At 38.3% G+C, this 21,361-nt stretch overlaps 1 protein-coding gene across 3 annotated transcripts in view; it reads right to left on the bottom strand.

The window, feature by feature from the left end:
* Nucleotides 1-21,361, bottom strand: part of SLC41A2 (solute carrier family 41 member 2) — a 145,276-nt gene that overhangs the window by 10,732 nt on the left and 113,183 nt on the right. For all 3 annotated transcript variants that reach the window (XM_040234822.1, XM_040234825.1, XM_040234823.1), the window contains exons 9-10: nt 18,221-18,352; nt 16,677-16,825 (exon numbers count right to left, since the gene is read on the bottom strand). In XM_040234822.1, the coding sequence (XP_040090756.1) occupies nt 16,677-16,825; nt 18,221-18,352 (281 nt within the window). The remainder of the gene's footprint in view (nt 1-16,676; nt 16,826-18,220; nt 18,353-21,361) is intronic.

The raw sequence follows: 21,361 nt of genomic DNA, 5'->3' as shown, positions 1-21,361 counted from the left end.
TTAATATTTATTGAATGCCTTTCTAATACATTACTCAAGTCTGGGAAATAATTTTTTTAAATAGCACACCAAAATATTTACAGTGGTGATCTAAGAGTATGCGGATTTTGGACTGTCAGACTCCCTGACTCCAACCTATACGACAAAGACACAGTAATCAAAACATTATGGTACTGGCACAAAAACAGATATATAGATCAATGAAATAGGACAGAGAGCCCAGAAACAAACCTATGTACCTATGCTCACTTAATCTACAACACAGAAGGCAAGAATATACAATGAAGACAAGACAGTCTCTCCAATAAAGTGGTGATGTGAAAAGTGGACAGCTACATGTAAAAGAATGAACAGTCTGCAACACCATACACAAAGATAAACTGAAACTGGATTAAAGATCTAAATGTAAGACCAAATACTATAAATCTCTAGAGGAAAACATAGGCAGAACACTCTTTGATATGAATTGAAGCAATATTTTTTTGTATCTGTCTCCTACAGTAATGGAAATAAAAATAAAAATAAACAAATGGGACCTAATTAAATGTTTTTGCACAGCAAAGGAAACCATAAACAAAATGAAAAGACAACTCATGGAATGGAAGAAAATACTTGCAAATGATGCAACTGACAAGGGGTTAATCTCCAAAATATACAAACAGCTTATACACCTCAAAAAAACATGGACAGAAGGGCTAAATAGACATTTCTCCAAAGAAGACACACAGATGACCAAGAAGCACCTGAAAGAGGCTCAACACTGCTAATTATTAGAGAAATATTTACGATCAGTCAGAATGGTCATCATCGAAAAACATAGAGAGGATATGTGAAAAGGAAACCCTCCACACTGTTGGTGGGAATGTAAACTGGTGCAACCATTATGGAGAACAGTATGGAGATTCCTTAAAAACAAAAAAATAGAGCTACTATATGACCTTACAACCCCATCCCTGGACATGTAGAAAACCATAACTGAACAGATTACATGTACCCCAATATTCACATAAGCACTACTTACAATAGCCAAGACATGAAAGCAACCTAAATGTCCACTGACAGATGAACAGATTAAGAAGATGTAGTACCTATAAACAATGGAAGACTACTCAGCCATACAAATAATGAACTAATGCCATTTGCAGCAACACGGATACAACTAGAGATTATCATACTAAGGGAAGTAAGTCAGAGAAAGACAAATATATCACTTATATGTGGAATCAAAAAGATGATACAAATGAACTTATTTACAAAACAGAAACAGACTCACAGAATTAGAAAACACACATCATACCAAAGGGGAAGAGGGGGAAGGGGATAAATTAGGAGGTTGGGATTAACATATACACACTACTATATATAAAAAAGATAACCAACAAGGACCTACTGTATAGCACAGCAAACTCAACTCAATACTCTAATAACCTATATGAGAAAAGAATCTGAAAAAGAATAGGTATATGTATAACTGAATCACTTTGCTGTACACCAGAAACTAACATAATATTGTAAATCAACTATACTCTAATATAAAATAAAATTTAAAAATCCATTAAAAGCAATAAAGTTTAACATTCTATTTAAGTGGTTAAGCTGTTTCCAAAAAACCTAGTTATAACACTTAAGTAGTCAATTACAGAATATTTTATTTGTATTTGCTAAACATTTAATACTTCTTTAAAAATAGCATCATATTCAAGTAATTTTATGTATATATTTCACCACTCCAATGGATTTATTCTCTCTTTTAGATGAGGAATCTTGTCAAGTATTTGCCTTATTACCCAAACAAAGTACACTCAATACATCCTGAATCCAATTTAACAAATATTTATCTATATCTAACACAGAAAACACTGTGATGAGCTTTCTGGAGCAGCAAGAGAAGAATAAGACATGGTTATTGCTTTCAGTGAGATCAGACTCTAAATGAAGAAACATAACTGAAATGCCAAAAATAATCCAAGAATAATATAAAGCTGAATATTCATTTTATAAATATTTACTGTAGTAGGCAGGGACTGGATGCTGAGTCTATGATGATGAATAATACATAATCTCTGAATGAGCCTGAACTAGCAACATACTCTTCTGTTCTCTGGGGGGAAAAAATGGAATAGACCTTTACACAGAGCTGGAAAGTAACACCATAGGGAACCTCAATTGAAGTTCTCCAGAGCACTTCCCGAAGCAGATGACTCACAGAGGCTGATTATTAACTCAAGATTCTCAGAACAAAGAGATGAGCACACAGAGTAAACAGCTTCCAACCAAGTCCAGCAAAGTAACAGCTATTGTTACAGATAAAAGAATGGTGTTGGACTTTCTTCTGGCCAAGCAGAATGATGGCTGACACTTCATATTATACCCAAATTAATGTTACAGGTGAAATCAAACAATCTGTATCTAAGCTAAAAGAAAAGGCAGTCTGGAGACCAAAGAAATCACTGGGGCATGTTTTCTTGGTCAGGTCTGAAAAATCTCAGGTTATGGTAGTGAAATACATTCTAGTTCCTTCTTGTTGTGTAGTTGCTAAGTCAAGTCTAACTCTTTTGTGACCCCATGGATCATAACCTGCCAGGCTCTTCTGTCCACGAAACTTTCCATGCAAGAATACTGGAGCAGCTTGCCATTTCCTTCTCCAGGGGATCTTTCCAACTCAGGGACCGAACCCATATCTCTTGAGTCTCTGCACTGGCAAGTGGATTCTTTAACCACTGATTCACCAGGGAAGTTCCTTCTTACAATTAGAAGTTCCTTCTAATTAGTCTTGTTTATCTCATATTTAGTGTTTATTATCCAATGTCTAAAATGTTTCAACCCAGGCACTGTCCCATCAGATGTTTCAATAAATAATTCAAAGACCTTTCCTCTGATTTCCGACGGACTCAAATTGAAAATCAGATACACTTCAGGAAGAATTGACAACAAAAGTGAAGTTCTGGATAATCCTTAATGATACCGTGCAGCTTTGACTGAGTGAGGAACAAAGTGGAGATTGAGAAAGTAAAAGTTCCCACACTCCCAGGAAAAGACTGTTCTTTGGCTATGGTAACAAGAAGCCACCAGAACTGGTTTTATGTTCATTCAATCAATAAACAACTTGCTTTATTGAAAGCATTTAGAAGGAAATCAATCAATGATAGTCCTTGCTCCTGAAGTAGGTAATTAGGAATACACTGGGTCCAATAAATACACCTTTGAGGACCAACTAACAATAGTGTTCACACCCAAGTATCCAGACCTCAATAGAGGACGTCCGTCTACTCAAGCTTCTGGATATCTGCCCATCCCTGAACTCCATGCATCCCTGAAACCCTATAAAAGACCAGTAGTTGCTCTGCTTGCAGAGGTTTTGCCTGCTCCCAGCTTGGCTTCTTTACAATGATGAGCAATAAAATCAATTTTGTCTTTTTACTTCAAATACTGAATGACAGTCTCATCATTTTTTGACTTCCTTTAAACACCCCTTCTAAAAAATGCAAAAGTCTTTACTTTCTGCTTTTACATATTTCCCTATATGGTACAAAAATCACAAGTTTGATTAGCTTTGTTATGCAGAACTAACACAGACACTTTTTTTAAGATAAAAAAGAAGAATGGTGCTAAACATCTATTTTTTTAAATAGGAAAAAAATTTTAATGATTGAATCACTCAGGTCAATATTGTCTGGCTGAATATCCCAGGGTCATAGCCAACCAAGATTTCATTCTCACAAACTTCTTGAAAGATAGTTTTTATGCTTTTCAAGTCAGTGCTTTCACATAGCTGTGTTATAAGATTTTTTTTTAAGCAGATGTTGTAAAAATTCCTCTGCACAGGAGTAATATCCTAACCAAAACACTAGAAAAAGAAGGCTCAGCTTCTCTGGTCCTAACAGTGTCAGGCTTGACAGGATGCAAAAGAGATCTCTTTCTGAATGTCTTCCTCCACGGGGCTCTGGCATGTCATGCCTCTGATCAGGCAGGCAGTTGTTTCACCTTCTTTGTTTACTGGCCTGGAGCCCAATTATACCTCTCCAGAGAATGAATCATAAATATGGATTTAGGAAAGTGTCTCAATTTTAAGATCCTATAATCTAAGCTATAGTAGCATAATACAGTATTGCATCACAAAAAAGGTAATCCCAGGACTAAAGTCCCACTCCAATATTCTTGCCTGGGAAATTCCACAGAGAGTGGGGGCTGGAGGGATACAGTTCATGGGGTCACAGAGAGTCAGACACTACTGAGTGACTGAGGACACGGGGCTAAAAAGGAATCTCAAAAAATCACCTGTTTCAATTTCCCTCTTTCACTATATTAATCAACTCCTAAAGTTAAACTAGATATTTTTACAACTAGAAAAAATAACTCCATGGAACTATAGGTCCCCCTTTACATTTCCTTTATCATTCTCTTCACAGTTTCCACTCAACCCAAGCTGACAGACAGGAATCCACGAACAGACAGGGGCAGAAGAGTCACACAGAAAGAATTCAGGGATCCTTACTTGCCCGTTGGAACCTGGTGGATTTAAATCCTGATGAAGGAGGGAAAATGTGCGTGAAATCAGACAACCTGTTAAAATCTCTTCATTGCTTAGCTCTTTCCTTTGAGATGACATCTGGGAATAGGATTTGACTTAATGTCATAATTAAAGGCTTCCCTGATAGCTCGGTTGGTAAAGAATCCACCTGCAATGCAGGAGACCCTGGTATGATTCCTGGGTCAGGAAGATCCCCTACAGAAGGGATAGGCTACCCACTCCAGTATTCTTGGGCTTCCCTGTGGCTCAGCCGATAAAGAATCTGCCTGCAATGCAGGAGATCTGGGTTCGATCCTGGGGTTGGGAAAATCCCCTGGAAAAGGGAAAGGCTTCCTATTCCAGTATTCTGGCCTAGAGAATTCCAAGGATTATACACTACATGGGGTCACAGAGAGTCAGACACAACTGAGCAACTTTCACTTTCATAATTAAAAAAAGACATAACTGCACCATACAATAGGGGCCTACTATGTGCCAGGTATTTAAACATTATAACTACTGTGAAAAGAAGAAACATTATCCTAATTTTACAGGCAAGAACAATAAGACTCCCCCAAGGAATTAAGTAACTTGCTCAAGGCTAAGTCAATTAACTTGCTCAGCTATTGAGAGTCCCTTGACTGCAAGGAGATCCAACCAGTCCATCCTAAAGGAGATCAGTCCTGGGTGTTCATTGGAAGGCCTGATGTTGAAGCTGACACTCCAATACTTTGGCCACCTGATGTGTAGAGCTGACTCATTTGAAAAGGGCCTGATGCTGGGAAAGATTGAGGGCAGGAAAAGGGGACGACAGAGGATGAGATGCTTGGATGGCATCACCGACTCAATGGACATGAGTTTGGGTGGACTCCAGGAGTTGGTGATGGACAGGGAGGCCTGGCATGCTGCAGTTCATGGGGTTGCAAAGAGTCGGACACAACTGAGCCACTGAACTGAACTGACTGGGTGGTTATCCTGGGATTTCAATTATGGCCACACTGCCACCATATGGCTACATTGTCCTTACTTAGAAGAATGAGTTGGGTATTAGAATCATGAAAGAGATTCAGCACTAGATTCCACCAGGTTCTGATCCTCTCATGGGTAACCTGATACTTCCTGCCCCAGTAGTCCACAGCCACAAGAGATGATGATATTATAATAATCAGACACTACTGGGGACAGGGAAGGGTAGAGGTCTATCCTTGGCCTCTTTTTACAGATGCGAAAACAGATGAGAAATTACTTTTAATCAACCTGATACAGGCTATGAGTGGGGAAACCAAAGCTCAAGCCCTTCCACGTTACATGATGCTGTATCTGAGCAATGTATCAGATCTCTGGAGTTTGTTAGGAATGGGAAAACTGTTGAAAATCTTCATTCTGTAGAATAAACTGCACTCTTCAGTCTGGACTTCAAGACCCTTTTATAATCTTATCATAATCTGAAATTTTCAACCTTATTTTCCATTATTGCCATCCATAAACTCTTTGCTCCAGAAACATTCTTACTTTTTCTGTAAATTTTCTTACTATTTCTGACAACTATTACTATCACCTTATCCTGAGTTTTCTCATTTATTCAGTGAAGGACAGGGAAGCCTGGCAAACTGCAATCCATGCAGTTGCAAAGAGTTGGATACAATTTAGCGACTGAACAAACTTCCTTTTGCTGAAATGGCATTTTCTGTGGATTGCAAGAAACAAAATTTTATCCATTATAAAACTTCCCTGGAACTTCCATAGCAGTCCAGCCATTAACACTGGGAGTTTCCAACACAGTGGGCATGGGTTCAATCTCTGGTTGGGGAACTAAGACCACATATGCCTCATTGCGTGGCAAAAAAAATATTAAAAATAAAGCTTCCCTCCCCAACTAGAAAAATAACCTCCCACTGCTGAAATTCCATAGCACTGAGTCCTTCTCTCGGGATATATTTATGTCCTTGCCTGGATTCCTACTTAACTTCAGTAGGCACAGATCCTAAGTAAACTCTGTGGAATGAATGCCCGTTAGAGGCAGAACACCAGACTGCAAGAAGTATGAAGAGCTAACGAAACCAGAGAGAAGAGGCGGCTGCAAATCTTCAGAAACTACATCCTAAATACTATGGCGCTCACTAAGAGCAAAACTGTCAAACGTATTCTTGTAAAATACAGTGGTGAGCAGTGTTCACGGAGAAGGCAATGGCAACCCACTCCAGTACTCTTGCCTGGAAAACCCCATGGACAGAGGAGCCTGGAAGGCTGCAGTTCATGGGGTCGCTAAGAGTGGGGCATGACTTCACTTTCACTTTTCACTTTCACGCATTGGAGAAGGAAATGGCAACCCACTCCAGTGTTCTTGCCTGGAGAATCCCAGGGACGGGGGAGCCTGGTGGGCTGCCATCTATGGGGTCGCACAGAGTCGGACACAACTGACGTGACTTAGCAGCAGCAGCAGTGTTCACTGGATCCAGAATCCATCTTGCCGTGTGGACTTGGACCAGTCGCTCAAATTCTCCACATCAACTGCTCATCTGTAAGTGGAAACTAGTTATAACTTACCTCACTGGGTTGTGGTGAGTATTCAGTGAGCTCATGTACCTGAAGTGCCTAGTAGAGTGCATGGCTCAGAATATATGTTATATAAGTATTTGCTATTACCATTTTGTAAACTCATATATATATATGCTTCTCTCTCTCTCTCTCTCTATATATATATATATATATATAAAGTAGCTAGAGCACCAAACCTCACGAAGGTAATTGTCAAGAGAAGGAAAATTTTCAGAATGAACAACTTAGGTGATAAGGAGATACGCTGGCTTATATACAAGAGAATCGGTACTCGTTTCCTCTCAAAAGTCATAGATCAGGAGGAGATAAAGCTGAACAGTGTAAAATAACAAGTCACACTGTGGCAGAAATAGGTAAATACAGACTTTTAGGTAAAATACAGAGATATTAGAATACAGAATGCACCTGGGGACCTGAAGGACATTGTTTTAGGCTGAACAAATGCAAAAACAGATACTTTCTAACATTAAAAACAGACTAATTCAAAATTAGCTATTTGGACTTGGACCACAATTTTTTAGGAAAATAACACTTTATGTGTTGCCTGGGTTCTCTGGCTAACCCATAAAAGCCAACTGAACTTAATATTACCTTTGTAGCAATGATGGACGTTAATATCAAATACTGTCTTAGTTGCCAGATAATTTTAATATCAGCATATACATTACTAACTATGGACAACAATGCTTTGTAACAAATCATCTTTATGGGAGGAGTGGGAATTCACAAAATCAACCCCTGGAAATGCAAGAAGGGATCTGAGTGATCACTGCAGTCACTCTACTTCTGCTTTGCCCAGGACAGTCAGGGTTTATGCTTGTCTCTCTAAACATAATTTGGAGTAGGAAATGGCAACCTGCTCCAGTATTCTTGCCTGGAAAATTCTATGGACAGAGGAGCCTGGTGGGCTACAATTCACAGGGCTGCAAAGAGTCGGACACGACTGAACGCGTGCTAATTCTACCAAGTGCTGCATACTATTAGCTTAGGCCTCCTCACTATCCTCTGAGGGAGGGAAAAAAATAAGACCAGAGATGTTACGGAACTTGACTAAAGTCACGAAATAAGCAGCAGAGCAGAAATTCAGACTCTGCTCTAACGATGAGGAGCTCTGTGATGTTTCTACAATGTACTCACATTGATCTTATCTTCCCTTTTCTTCCTTTGCCCTTTGTATGTGACATAGGTGGTGATTTAAAAGGTTTATAAATACTTTCCTTCTGTGAAAACATTTATTCATGTATCTTTGTAGTTAAAATAATGACAATGAATCATGTGAATGTGACTTCAGAACTAAGACATTGCCAATTAAGATGTTGTTTCTGTTAGGACGTCCATGGACCATATTTCTGCCCCGAGCATGTTCTACTAGATGAAAAATGGAAGGTGTTTCCTCTTAATCTCCATTTGTGCTGTGACCATGTTCATGTTACCAACACAGATCTCAAAACAAATGAACTATTATTTATGAAACAGAAACACTTTTTAGGAAATTCATTATTCAATATTCAGATTATTAATTTTATGATAAGAGTCATTCATTTGCTCATTTAAGTTGGGCTTGGGCTTTGCTGAGAATATTTTTTCTTGAGAAAACATGAACATCCTTGGAAATGTAAGATGGTGTAATTGGCATGTAAGTATAAAATAGCTTCCTGGTGGAACCTGCCTTCAATGTGGGAGACCCAGGTTTGATCCCTGGGTTGGGAAGACTCCTTGGAGAAGGGAATGGCTACCCAATCCAGTATTCTTGCCTGGAGAATTCCATTGACAAAGGAGCCTGGCAGACCACGATCCATGGGGTCACAAAGAGTTGGACACTACTGAGTGGCTTTCACTTTTACTTTCCACTTTCATAACATGAAGAAACAAAACAAAACACTGCCTACTGAAAAGGCAGCAATAAAAACTAGAGCCTTCTGCTTTCAAAATTATATTAATAAGAAGTATGTGGGACTTCCCTCGTGGTCCAGTGGCTAACACTCTGTGCTCCCAATGCAGTGGAGGACCTGGGTTTGATCCCTGGTCAGGGAACTAGATCCCAAATGCCACAACCAAGACCTGGTGCAGCCAAATAAATAAATATTTTTAAAGAAACAAGTGTAAGTATTACTGTTTTGCTAAGGGAAGTTTCATATTTACTAATATTAATTCAAGCTTCTCATCAGATATAGTGTATACTCTGATCTTCCCTTTTAAACCACCACCCACCCCAAACCTACTAAAGTACTTTTAAAGAATGAAATCATGCATAAGTGTAAAGTTTGATTCTGAAGGTACATGGGAAGATGCTTATAACTTACTGTTATAAGGAGGTTAAGTCTTCAGCTCCTCTCTAATTATTTCATGCATTTAAATCTCATTTCCCACAGCTAAGAGAAGCCTGTGCAGGGCAGGGACAATATCTATTTCTTTTGTACAGTGACTAGCACCATGCTTGGAAGATTATGAGCATTATACAGTGGGTAAAATCCTGATATTTATATTTTCACCTTTACAAGTTGAGAATTCATCATTCCACCACTGACGGGAAACGTTTTGCCTTTCCCACGTTAAAGAACAGACACAGTCAGGTTTTCCACAAATGTTCACAAGAATTTCCCATGGTATTTAGTACTGCTAGGAGTTTAGAAATGTTCTTAGCAAACTAATTTTGAATATGAAACAATCGGTGCCTAAAAGAGGAAATTAAAATTTTCATTTAGAAATGGTTTTGTTTTATTCTTTCTGAATTATATTAACAAACACTTTGTTGGAATTTAATAGGCCTCTCGGGCTAGAAAAGTCTCATTTTTCTTTCCCACTGACCTATTTTATAGTAGAACAAATATTAATATACTCCATATGGGCCTATCTTTTTGCCTTTTGTAGGTTCTGTCATCCAAAGTTTAAGCTTTTATCTCTTCACAGACAAAGGAAGCATATTTAGGATTTCAAACACTAAAGTGAACTAGTAGAGGTTTTAAATTAAATAGGGAAATGAGCTGCAATGAATGCTGTTCTTTCTTTGATGAAGAGATCATCAGTCTGTTTATTTGATTGATAGTTATCTTTGTACCTTCTCAGGTGTATTATGCTGTCCAGGTACTATATCCTTGAAAAAGACCGCAGGGAATGAGGCAAATAAGTGAATTAGAAAACCCTGAGGAGATATCAAAATTCCCTTTTGCACATCTTTGAAGGAAGCCCATCAAGGTCCGTCATAGCCTGGAATACTGTATTATGCCTTTGATTTAACAAATTAACAGGTTCCAAGCAGTCAATGGAGCATTTGAATAAATAAGATGTGAAGGCAGAGGAAATGACTGCTTGGCGAGAAAGAATTCAATCATCTCTAAGTCTGCAGAAGAAAGTATACACTCTGGTTCTACGAAATCAAAGTTGTGGGTTCCATGAGCTAATTTGATGCAGATGAAAAATTCTCGTTTAAAGCCAGCAACTGTACCCTTAGCCATAGCCAGCAGTCTCATAAATGCTGACTGATGGCATAAAAGGTAGAATGGGTGATCAGCATGGTCAGCTTGGTGCCAACCCATTCTTAATGTTGAGAAAACAAAAAACCCCTCAAAATGCAGTGTTGCTGGTGGTAAACTAAGCTGAATGCCTTCAGCACATTACTCCAGCCTTGACATATTCCAATTACTGTGGCTGCTCCTGGGATCCGGGCAGGAACAAGAGTAAGAGCACAATCCATCACACCCACTGACTCTCTGTGGACTTAACGTCACATCACAAAAGCACATTCATTAGGGTCCTTCTAATTTCAAGACACAGGATAAATACCTAAACAAGGAAATTTGTGACAAGTATATAGATTTTTAAATTTAAAAACCAGTTTCAAAAAATGGAGTCAATGTGCACCTGGGACAAAAAAAGACAGGAACTCAACCATTCTAAGTCCCAAACAATTTCAATTTCAAGTTTACTTTTTACTTTAAGAAATAATCAGCTACAGGACCAAAATTACTAAGTCAATATGCTCTGAAAAATCTTAACTTTAAAAACTTCTTACTGGACTTCCTAGTGGCTAAGAATCCACCAGGAGACACAGGTTCGATCCCTAGTCTGGGAAGATCCCATATGCTGAGTGGCAACTAAGCCCATGAACCATAAGTACTAAAGCCTCAGAGCCCTAGAGCTTGTGCTCTGCAACAAAAGAAGCCACCGCGATGAGAAGCCCACGCACCACAACTAGGGAAAGACTGCGTGCAGTAACGAAGACCCCGCACGGCCAAAACAAGTAAATAAATAACATTTTAAAATTCCTTACTATGTAAAAATTCAAACATATACAAAAGTAGATTACAAACTGTCCCCACACCACTCTCATGTCCTATTCCCTCAGTTGCATCCATTTTCAACTCATTTCCAATTCTGCTTTATCTGAAGTCAACTTTGCACGTTCCCTTAAAGTGAAAGTGCACTATAGTTCATCTCTAAGTATTTAAGTTATTTCATCTCTAAACATTTCAGTAAATCCTTACAATTCTAACTGAGTGCCAACAGAATTTGTGGTATTTTGTGTTTTATTTTTCATTGCCTTTTATTTTAAATACCTAGGTCTGCAAAAGAGGAAATTTGGAGCAAGGAGAAAATTTAGATTTCTCAGTTTTTCTGGAATTTCTGGTACCTAAATACAGTTGTAAAGTTTTCTCTTCCTGAAGAGGGAAACAGAACTAGCAAGATATAGTCATTCAGTTTAACAAACATTAATTGAGCACTAGAGATGGGGCAAGATGCCAGAGACAAAAAAAAAAGAGTAAAATAAAGACCCTTTCTGTAGAATGGGTGAGACAGACACACGAACAGATAATGTCAACATAATGTGGAAAAGCTAGGGTAATGGTATTCACAGGGTGCCATGGGAACAGAGAGTAAAGGCACTTAGACCAAATTAGGTATTCAAGAAAGACTTCCAGGAAGATGACATCTGAGTAAGTGCAAAAATACTGCAAAGAACTGTCACTGTGTCATTGTAATAAGTTTGATATCAAGTTTCTTTCAAGTGGATTTACTTCATTTTGTTGGGTGAGGAATTAGGTGGTGGGGGGAAGTTTCCTTAAAGAACACTGGTCTGAGAAGAGAGTGAAATATCAAGAATTGAATTGAGAGAGTAACAGGGACTGATATACACTACCACGCACAAAAACAAATAGCCAGTGGGAACCTGTCATCTAGCACAGGGAGCTCAGCTTGGTGCTGAGATGGCCTGGAGGGGTGGGACGGCGGTGAGGATATATGTTACAGCTCGTGCACTTTGTTGTACAGCAGAAACTAACACAACACTGTGAAGCAATTAGACCCCAATCAAAAAACCAAAACAAAACCAAACCTTTCTATCATGTCTTGATAGAATACTGAAAGGCTTGGTCTCTACCCTCAAGGAGGTAGGAATCTAGATAGAGAAAAATCAAGCATGCATTAGAAAATTTTACTAAGGAATAGCTAATCAAAATACAGATTTTAGTGACGGGAAGACAGTATGGACTGAAATATTTAAGTAAAAGCTGGGACTTCAACCAAGATTTTGAATATAAGTTTAAACCTAGATCAAAAAAGGAAGCCAGCTGACTAAAGAATATTAAAATATATGTCTTAAGTGGTGAAGAATTCTTCATCTTTGAAAAGTTTTTATTTATTCTTCCATATTTGGATTAAGTGAAGTAGGCAGGGAAAGGTCAAGATTTTTAATCTAAACCTCAAGCCTCCACAGAGATACGTGAATGTGTGTGCTCATGTATGTGTTAGACATGTTAGTGCTGGAGCATGAAGATTTGAATTGAGAATTTACAAGCAGATTCTAAACTATTCCATTGGAATAATACAATGTCAGGTACAAAAACAAACATCTTCTCTGGCAGGTATCTAATTCTTGGGGAGAAATAAAAACACAAACTCATAAAAATGAAAGTTGTAAAAGGCACATAAGAAAATTCAATCAATACTACAAGATTAAAAAAAATTTCAATTGTCACTCAGAGATGAATGACTCACCATTTATAATTCTATGTTTAATAACAGTAACAATAACAACAGAATCAGCCAACACTCATATAGCATATACTATGAAGCCAAGTAATTAAATCATTTAATCCTCCAAAGTGCCTATGAGGCAGGTACTACTACATATCTTCCTTACCTTATGATGAGGTTACATCCAAAAAAAACCATGGTGAGTTGAAAACACTGTAAATGCATTTAATACAACTACCCTACTGGACATCATAGCTTAGCCTAGCCTACCTTAAATGTGCTCAGAACACTACCATTATTCTACAGCTGGGCAAAATCATCTAACACAAAGCCTATTTTACAATAAAGTACTGAGTAGCTGATATAATTCATTGACTACTGTACTGAAAGTGAAAAACAGAATGGTTGTCTGGGTACAGAATGGTCTTAAGTGGATCGGTTTATTGGTTGGTTGCCCTCATGATCGTACAGCTGACTGGGAGCTGTGGCTCACTGTCACTGCCCACATCTTAAGAAAGGGTTATACTGAGTATCACTAGCCTGGGAAATGATCAAAATTCAAAACCTGAAGTATGGGGGGGGGTTCCACTGAATGCATTATTACTTTTGCACATCATAAAGTTGAAAAATCATTTAAGTTGGATTGTCTATATCTGTCCCACTTTACAGAGGGGGTTTGGAGACACAGTGAGATTAATAATTACTCTCTTTAACTCTAGTTTTTCAAACTTTATTAATCAGAATTTGGGCTTTCCAGGTGGCTCAGTGGTAAAAAACACATCTGCCAATGCCGGAGATAGGGGGTCAATCCCTGGGTCAGGAAAATCCCCAGAAGGAAATGGCAACCCACTCCAGTATTCAAGCCTGGAGAATTCCATGGAAAGAGGAGCTTGGAGGGCCCCAGTCCCTGGGGTCACAGAGTCAGACACGACTGAGCATGTATCCACAATCAGAATTTACATCAGAGGCTAACAAAAGACATATAGGTGTACTGTGAGAATAAGGTTGAAATCTAATATTTGTATAAATTCAGATAAATGTCTTACATCCTTCATTAATTTAAGTGAAATGGTGCATGACACTATCTTGGCAAAGAACCATAAAGATAAATGTCAAATCCATACATGAGGTAAAGAGGTCAAGTTACAAATAGCAACTTACTGTAAAAATGGTGTGTTTAATAGACCAAAGAATGGTCTCTTAAATATTTCCCATCAGATTGAGGAAAGCATCTTTTTCATAATACTTACATACATGGAGAAAATAAATTATAATAAATAACCATAGCATATACAGCAATAAAGATAGCCAGTAGTAAAAACGCATTTGAAATAACTTCTGTCCCTACTGAACAGTAGAAAAATATTACTCCCCAGATAGGATTAGTTGCTTTTTTCCCAACCTCTGACAGCAAATTATGCATAGCTATTTCCAGCATTTATTTATATCACGTGACATTATAACACAGCTATTTGTTCAGCAGTCTTCTCTTCAGGCTGTGAGTCTTTGAGTATAGGGCCTGAATTTATGCATCCTGGGATTTAAAGCCCATACCTGCATCTAGTATCATGAATAGAATTAAGGCTTACTGAAGGAATAACTCTGGGAGTTGGTGATGGACAGGGAGGCCTGGTGTGCTGCAGTTCATGGGGTCACAAAGAGTTGGACACAACTGAGAGATTGAACTGAACTGAACTGAAGGAATAAATGAATGAATGATTTGATAGGTGACATCTAATAAAATCTCGAGCACTATAAATCATTATAGAAAAGTTAAAACATCAATAAGGTCACAAGGGTTTTGTTACTTCATGAGTAGATTCTTGTCTCCCTTGTTGAGCATTTAAGGCCTTTTTACTAATTTACCCTTTTAACCTTTTCTCATCTTCTCTTCTTTTAGTTAGATCCGCTGTATGAATTACTTTCATTTTCTGGCTTAAGTTCTGTGTTCTATCATCTCTATACTTTTACTCAGTAATCTCCAAAAGTTTTAGCTTATGCAGTCCTTCAGTATAAATAAGTATACTTTACTTAACACTGTGATAATATGCTTATTGTAAATCAATCATAAAAACAGAAGAAATATTTTAAACAAATGATGTAGACACACATAAACAGAAGTTTTAATCTTTCCTTTATGAAACAATGCATTGTTTTGCATGTACTTCACTTTTAAAATCACTGATTTATATCAGAAAAATAAATCTCATAGAGTACTTGTGAGAATAAAATGAATCTCTACATGTAAAGCACTTAGAACAACAGTGGTCATACAGGTAACATAGTAGATGTCAGTTAACTTGGTTAACACTATTACTGTCAATGCAGTTTCTTCTGACTGGAATATTAATAATTCCACATCCTTATCCTCAAGTCCCACTCCTACAAATCCCTTGAAGGCCAAATTCATATGGTATCTTTTCAAACAATTGTTTGAATGCATCTCTTAAGTTAGGATTTCTCAAAGTAGGAGGTACTAAATCTTACAGAGCTTAGCAAGAAGCCATGGCTAAAAAGCCAAAATAAAGATGGAACAGTTGGAAAAAAGTAAGGATGGGTTTCTAGAAAATGAGGCAAATGAAAAAAGAAGTGATTATTAACCCTAAGAAAAATAAAATACACAAAAAGGAAATACAGTACATTATCTGGCTCTGTAGTAAACAGCGCTTGTGTGTGTTAGTCGCTTGGTCGTGTCCGACTCTTTGCAACCCCATGGACTGTAGCTAGCCAGGCTCCTCTATCCATGGAGATTTTCCAGGCAAGAACACTGGAGACCACTATAGGGTTGCCATGCCTTTCTCCAGGGGATCTTCCCAACTCAGGAATCTCCCAGGTCTTCTGCACTGCAGGCAGATTCTTTACCATCTGAGCCACCAAGGAAGCCCAAACAATGTTTAGATAGACCCAATGACAAAACATTGACTACTAATTTAACCCCAAACTGTGATATAACCATAGGGGAAAGATACAGCATTATACCAGCCCCCAAATCCTCAACTTTTGTTAGCAAAAGTCTAAAGGGAATTAAACATGAACTAGAAACTTAGGTATATTACTTTAAAACTCATAGATAAGTACCAGAAGAAATTTAAAAACAATCGGGAAAAGGAAAAGATTTTCTTTCTAGAAACTTCTAGGAAGATAAAAGTAGGTTTGTACCATGAGATCAGCAGTGAGAATGGCATCTCTCTTCTTTTCAATGGTAACAGGAGAAGTTAAAAAGCAAGGAAGCGTTCTCCTTGCTTTCAAAATTTTTAAAGAAAATTTAAAAGAAACAGAATTTTATATCCAGTCAACCTGTTCAAAGCATTTTACAACATGCAAAGACTCAAAAATTTTTCTCCTATGCAGCACTCTTCCTCAGGAATTCATCTGCCAAGACACATTCATACTAAAGAAGAGAATTAAAAAAAAAAAGAGAGAGAAGAGAGAGAGAGGACACAGAATCCAGAAAATAGGAATCCAATAGGTCTATTGATCAAATCGTATTAAAAGTTATTGGTTTTAAGAAGATCAATATGAAGGCATTCAGCTGATTTTTAAAATGTTAAAATATTTCTTGTGCCTTTAGACTTAGTTATACTTTAACATTAGTCTGAACATAAAAGAAATTACAAGAGGTTTTCTCTCTTACCTGTAACACAGCAGCAAATAAGTATACTACTACAAAGATCACAGTTAAAGAAGTGTGACCACTTTTCATCAAATGAATAGTGTAGAGGAAAATTAAATGTCCAGGTATCACTAAAAGCAGTAGAACTTGAGCAGACTTATTATTTACTCCTGTAATATAAAATATAAAAGTTGTTAAAACAAAATCATGTATTGGTGAATAATAGATCATAGTTATTAAAATTTGAGGATTACTTCTAGTTATTACTACTATAGTGCACAGAATCACATAAAATTCAATTGCTAAAAATAAATTTTAATTATTTATAATTTGCTTAATTTTTAGAAATTTTCCCTGTATGTTATATATTAATTAAGTGAAAGGTGGTTGATGAAAGCTTGCTGTGAAGAACACTGATCAAACTATAACATTATAAAAACGGAGGGAAGACAAAAGAAAAAATATGAAGTTCTTAAAGTACTGGAAAGTACTTTTTCCTACATCATTTAATTCCTTATTATTGATCATTTTAGTAACTAAATGATACCTAATCATCTTCTAATAGAGGTTTTTTGGTCATTAAATATTTTAATTTTATTTTCCCTTTAGAAGTCTTTCACTGCTATTAAAAGACTGGGTATTTCTGAACCTCATTCAAAAGTTATACTTATTATAATACATTTATTTTTATCAGAAAAAAAAAAGTTTTCAAGAATTGTGAGGTTTAAAATTGTGCTTTAGAGGTTTCCCTGGTGGTCCAGTGGTTAAGACTCAGCTTCCACGGCAGGGAGCATAGGTTTGATCCCTGGTTGCATAAGTTCTGCATGCCCGCCACATAGTGCAGTCAAAAATAAGTAAAATTGTGGTTTAGTTTTTTGGATATCATATGCCTGGGACATAACAATGTCCTTGTAACTGAGGCTATCCCCTCTCATTCTGCTTGCTGGAGATCAAATGTCTACATTTGGAAAGGTCAAAAAGATTAATGTATGAAAGAGTGTGTGCTATGTGGTTAGTTGCTCAGTTGTGTCTGACTTTTTGCAACCCCAAGGACTACAGCCCGCCAGGCATCTCTGTCCACAGGGATTGTCCAGGCAACAGTACTGGAGTGGGTTGCCATGCCCTTCTCCAGGGCATCTTCCCAACCCAGGGTTGAACCCAGGTCTCCTGCATTGCAGGTGGATTCTTTACCAGCTGAGCCATGAAGAGTGGCTCTAGGGAAGCCCATGAAAGAGTATGCTTCCCTAAATCACCTAACAATGTTTTCTTATATGCACAAGGTTCTTCTTTCCTAACTTATAAACAAGATATCCAAGAGAAAGATAAAAAAGAAAAACTATACAAAGTTCTTTAATAATTGCAGAATTGATCCGCATTCTTGTTGTTGCTGTTCACTAAGATTTAGTGAACAAAATCTACTCTATTTAAAATCTATCTGGCTCTCAGAAACAGAAAATTGGGCAACATTCATAAACAAAATGTGTATTCAACAAATGTTGCCTGCCTGTACTCATAGAGAGGAAGAGTTTCAGGAATAAAATATGCAAAAATCCACAAGCACCTACCTGGACCAAAAAAAGTTCTAAAAGGGTAGTAACAACCTTTGGGTTCATCAGGCAATTCTCCTGGAATGCTGTGTAAATGAAGGTAGGTAGAAATCCTACTGGCCTGAATGGCCACCAAATTACCACCAATACCTGAAACAGAAGAAGAAACAAATAAGATAGTTAGCTTCGTATTTTCAATAATGTGCACAAATTCAATTGAATTTATGTCTCTACATCACCTCCTGGGCCAATAATACAGAACAAAGAGTTCTTCTGAAATGTTGATTTATTTGATGTTGATGTAGATATTCCAAAGGCATAAAATTCCTGCTATGAAAGACTCATTCATTGTTTTTTCAAATTTAACTCACTGTTTGGTCTGAAAGCAGAGTAAGTAATTTTTAAAAATTACTATCGCAATCAAGATGTAAAACTAGGTAACAGTATGTTTCACATTTATCATCTTAATAAATTTATTCAAATAGATAAGGCTTGATACATGTCTTCTCAGATTTTGTTGGGGTCCTTTAACGGACTGGGACCTGGCGGTCCGGAGTTGACAATAAGAGTGAAAGAGAGAAAGAGACTGATATTCCCTGGTTTATGCAGAGAACCAATAAAGCCCTTGACACAGGGCTTGCATCACTCACAAAGGCACAGGGCGCCCTCTCGAGGGATGAAGGCACAGGGTACCTTCTTGAGGGGGTCTTGGAAGCCCAGGCAGGAGTGAGCATGATGGGTTTCCACGCTCCAGAGAATTAGCCAGGGAGAGAGTGAGAGAGAGAGAGAGAGAAACAAAAAAGACATGGGGACCTAAGGTCTGATGGAGCAAAGGTGCTTTAATGATCTTTCTGTGAGTATATACAGGCTGTTGTACAAGAAATTTCTTTCGAGAATGATAAAGATCAGAAAACCAAACGCACAGCAACCGTTACCAAGGGAACGAGGGATTAATAATGGTCACAAGGTCAGGAGACAATCCATATCTCAAGGAAGGGGATCGAGACTAAGCAGTTTTGTCATAAGGAGAATGTTTACTGAAGAAGACCCAAGCCTGTCTCACACAATGACCTCAGTCCTGGGAACAGCTTGCTGCTCCACTTGATAAGGAACAGAGGATTTATGGGAAACAGCATGTAGGAATCCTCCTGTTAAACATTCCTTGACAAGATTACTAAATAAATTGGTATAAGACACTGAAAAAAATACTTAAGAAAGTGATCTTTTAACCTAGATTATCCTCTCATGTACTCTGAGGAAGAGGAGTTAATGCCAAGAAGGAAAATTAATTCCAAAGGGTGGTAAGTAACCCCAGGGTGAATTAGGACACCCAAACTCTTCCTACTTTGACAGATTATGAGAGAAGGAGATAGTAGCCATAAAATCAAGTATGAAGAAAACAACTGAAAATTTCAAATTGTTGAATTCTGAGCATGAGCTAAAATAACCATTTAAGAATACCTATGAACCCTGGACACAAGGGGAGTCTACACCCACTGTCAACTATTTCTGCAAGCATGCCATGAGTGCTTGTGAGATAGACTCAGGCAGGACAGAACACTTGAGGGAGCCAACCTTGGTGGCACACAGCAAGGAATCCCATCCAGGACTTTGCTGGTGGTCCAGTGGTTAAGAATCTGCCTGCCAATGCAGGAAGCACAGGTTCCCTTCCTGGCCTGAGAAGATCCTACATGCCACAGAGCAACTAAAGCCTGTGAGTCACAGCTACTGAGCCCTCATGCCCTAGAGCCCACGCTCTACAAGAGAAGCCACTACAATTGGAAGCCTGCACACTGCAGTTAGAGAGTAGCTTCCGCTCACCACAACTAGAGAAAGCCTGCACCCAGCAATGAACACCCAGCACAGCCAAAAATTAAATACATAAATAAGTGAGTTTTTAAGAAAGAGAAGAAACTGCATCCATTTCTGACTCCCTCTCTCATACGAGGGCTTCCCTGGTGGCTCAGATGGTAAAGAATCCGCCTGCGATGCAGGGGGCCTGAGTTGGGAAAATCCCCTGGAGAAGGAAATGGCAACCCACCCCAATATTCTTGCCTGAATCCCTATGGACAGAGGAGCCTGGCAGGCTGTAGTCCATAGGGTCGCAGAGAGTGGGTCATGACTGAGTGACTGAACAACAGCAACATAACTGGGATCAAACGGAGGAGCCTGGTAGGCTGCAGTCCATGGGGTCGAGACGAGTCGGACACGACTGAGCGACTTCACTTTCACTTTTCACTTTCATGCACTGGAGAAGGAAATGGCAACCCACTCCAGTGCTCTTGCCTGGAGAATCCCAGGGACAGCGGAGTCTGTGGGGTCGCACAGAGTCGGACACGACTGAAGCGACTTAGCAGCAGCAGCAGCAGCAAACTGAGTCCAGCTGGCTGATTCTAAATATCAAAGTTTTCACTATAAAAAATAAAAGCCTGTGAATGAATGGAGTAAGCAAATGTCTGCAATCTCTCATCATTCTTACAACTGTTCTGCTCAAGAGGGAGAATAAAGGAATGTTTTCTGTAGAAACTGAACAAGAAAGACTCAGGCCTTAAGGACACCAGACACTATGTGGTACTGATGGAAAATAAGGATGAACTAGAAGTCTGCATAATTAACAGTGGGATTCCTTCAGACCTTCATTTTGCTCCAAGGGGCAGGCAGGAGTCTAACATCCCAGAGCGGAGGTTTGATGTTCAAACTTGGAGGGCTCCCCATAACATGGCCAACCAACCCCATCTCAATCTTCCAATAGTGAAGTGCCCAGTCAACCACCCTCTCCCACCTCCAAGCTACTTAGCTTCTCAATGCCTCAGCTGCTTTCCTGTAAAACAGAGAAAAAATCCCTCTCTCATAGAGATGATGACATGAGCAAGTTTGTGTTTATACTTGGAGACTTTGCCACTCTTTTCTCATCAACTGATAGACCACACTGATAAAAAATCAAAACGATGAAGAAGGTTTTTAACAATATTATCAATCAACTTGATCTAAAGGACATTTATAGGACACACCACCCAACAACAGCAGAATACATAATTTTACAAGTATACACATGGGAACATTCACACAGATGGACCACATTGTGAGCCATAAAAGAAGTTTCAATAAATCTGAAATAATTGCAACATATAAAGTATGTTTTCTGGCCACAATGGAAAA

Source organism: Oryx dammah, unplaced genomic scaffold (genome assembly GCF_014754425.2).
Source record: "Oryx dammah isolate SB20612 unplaced genomic scaffold, SCBI_Odam_1.1 HiC_scaffold_29, whole genome shotgun sequence".
NCBI classification, from domain to species: domain Eukaryota; kingdom Metazoa; phylum Chordata; class Mammalia; order Artiodactyla; family Bovidae; genus Oryx; species Oryx dammah.
The sequence above is the reverse complement of the archived record's forward strand: the minus strand, read 5'-3'. Positions and strand labels throughout refer to the sequence as shown.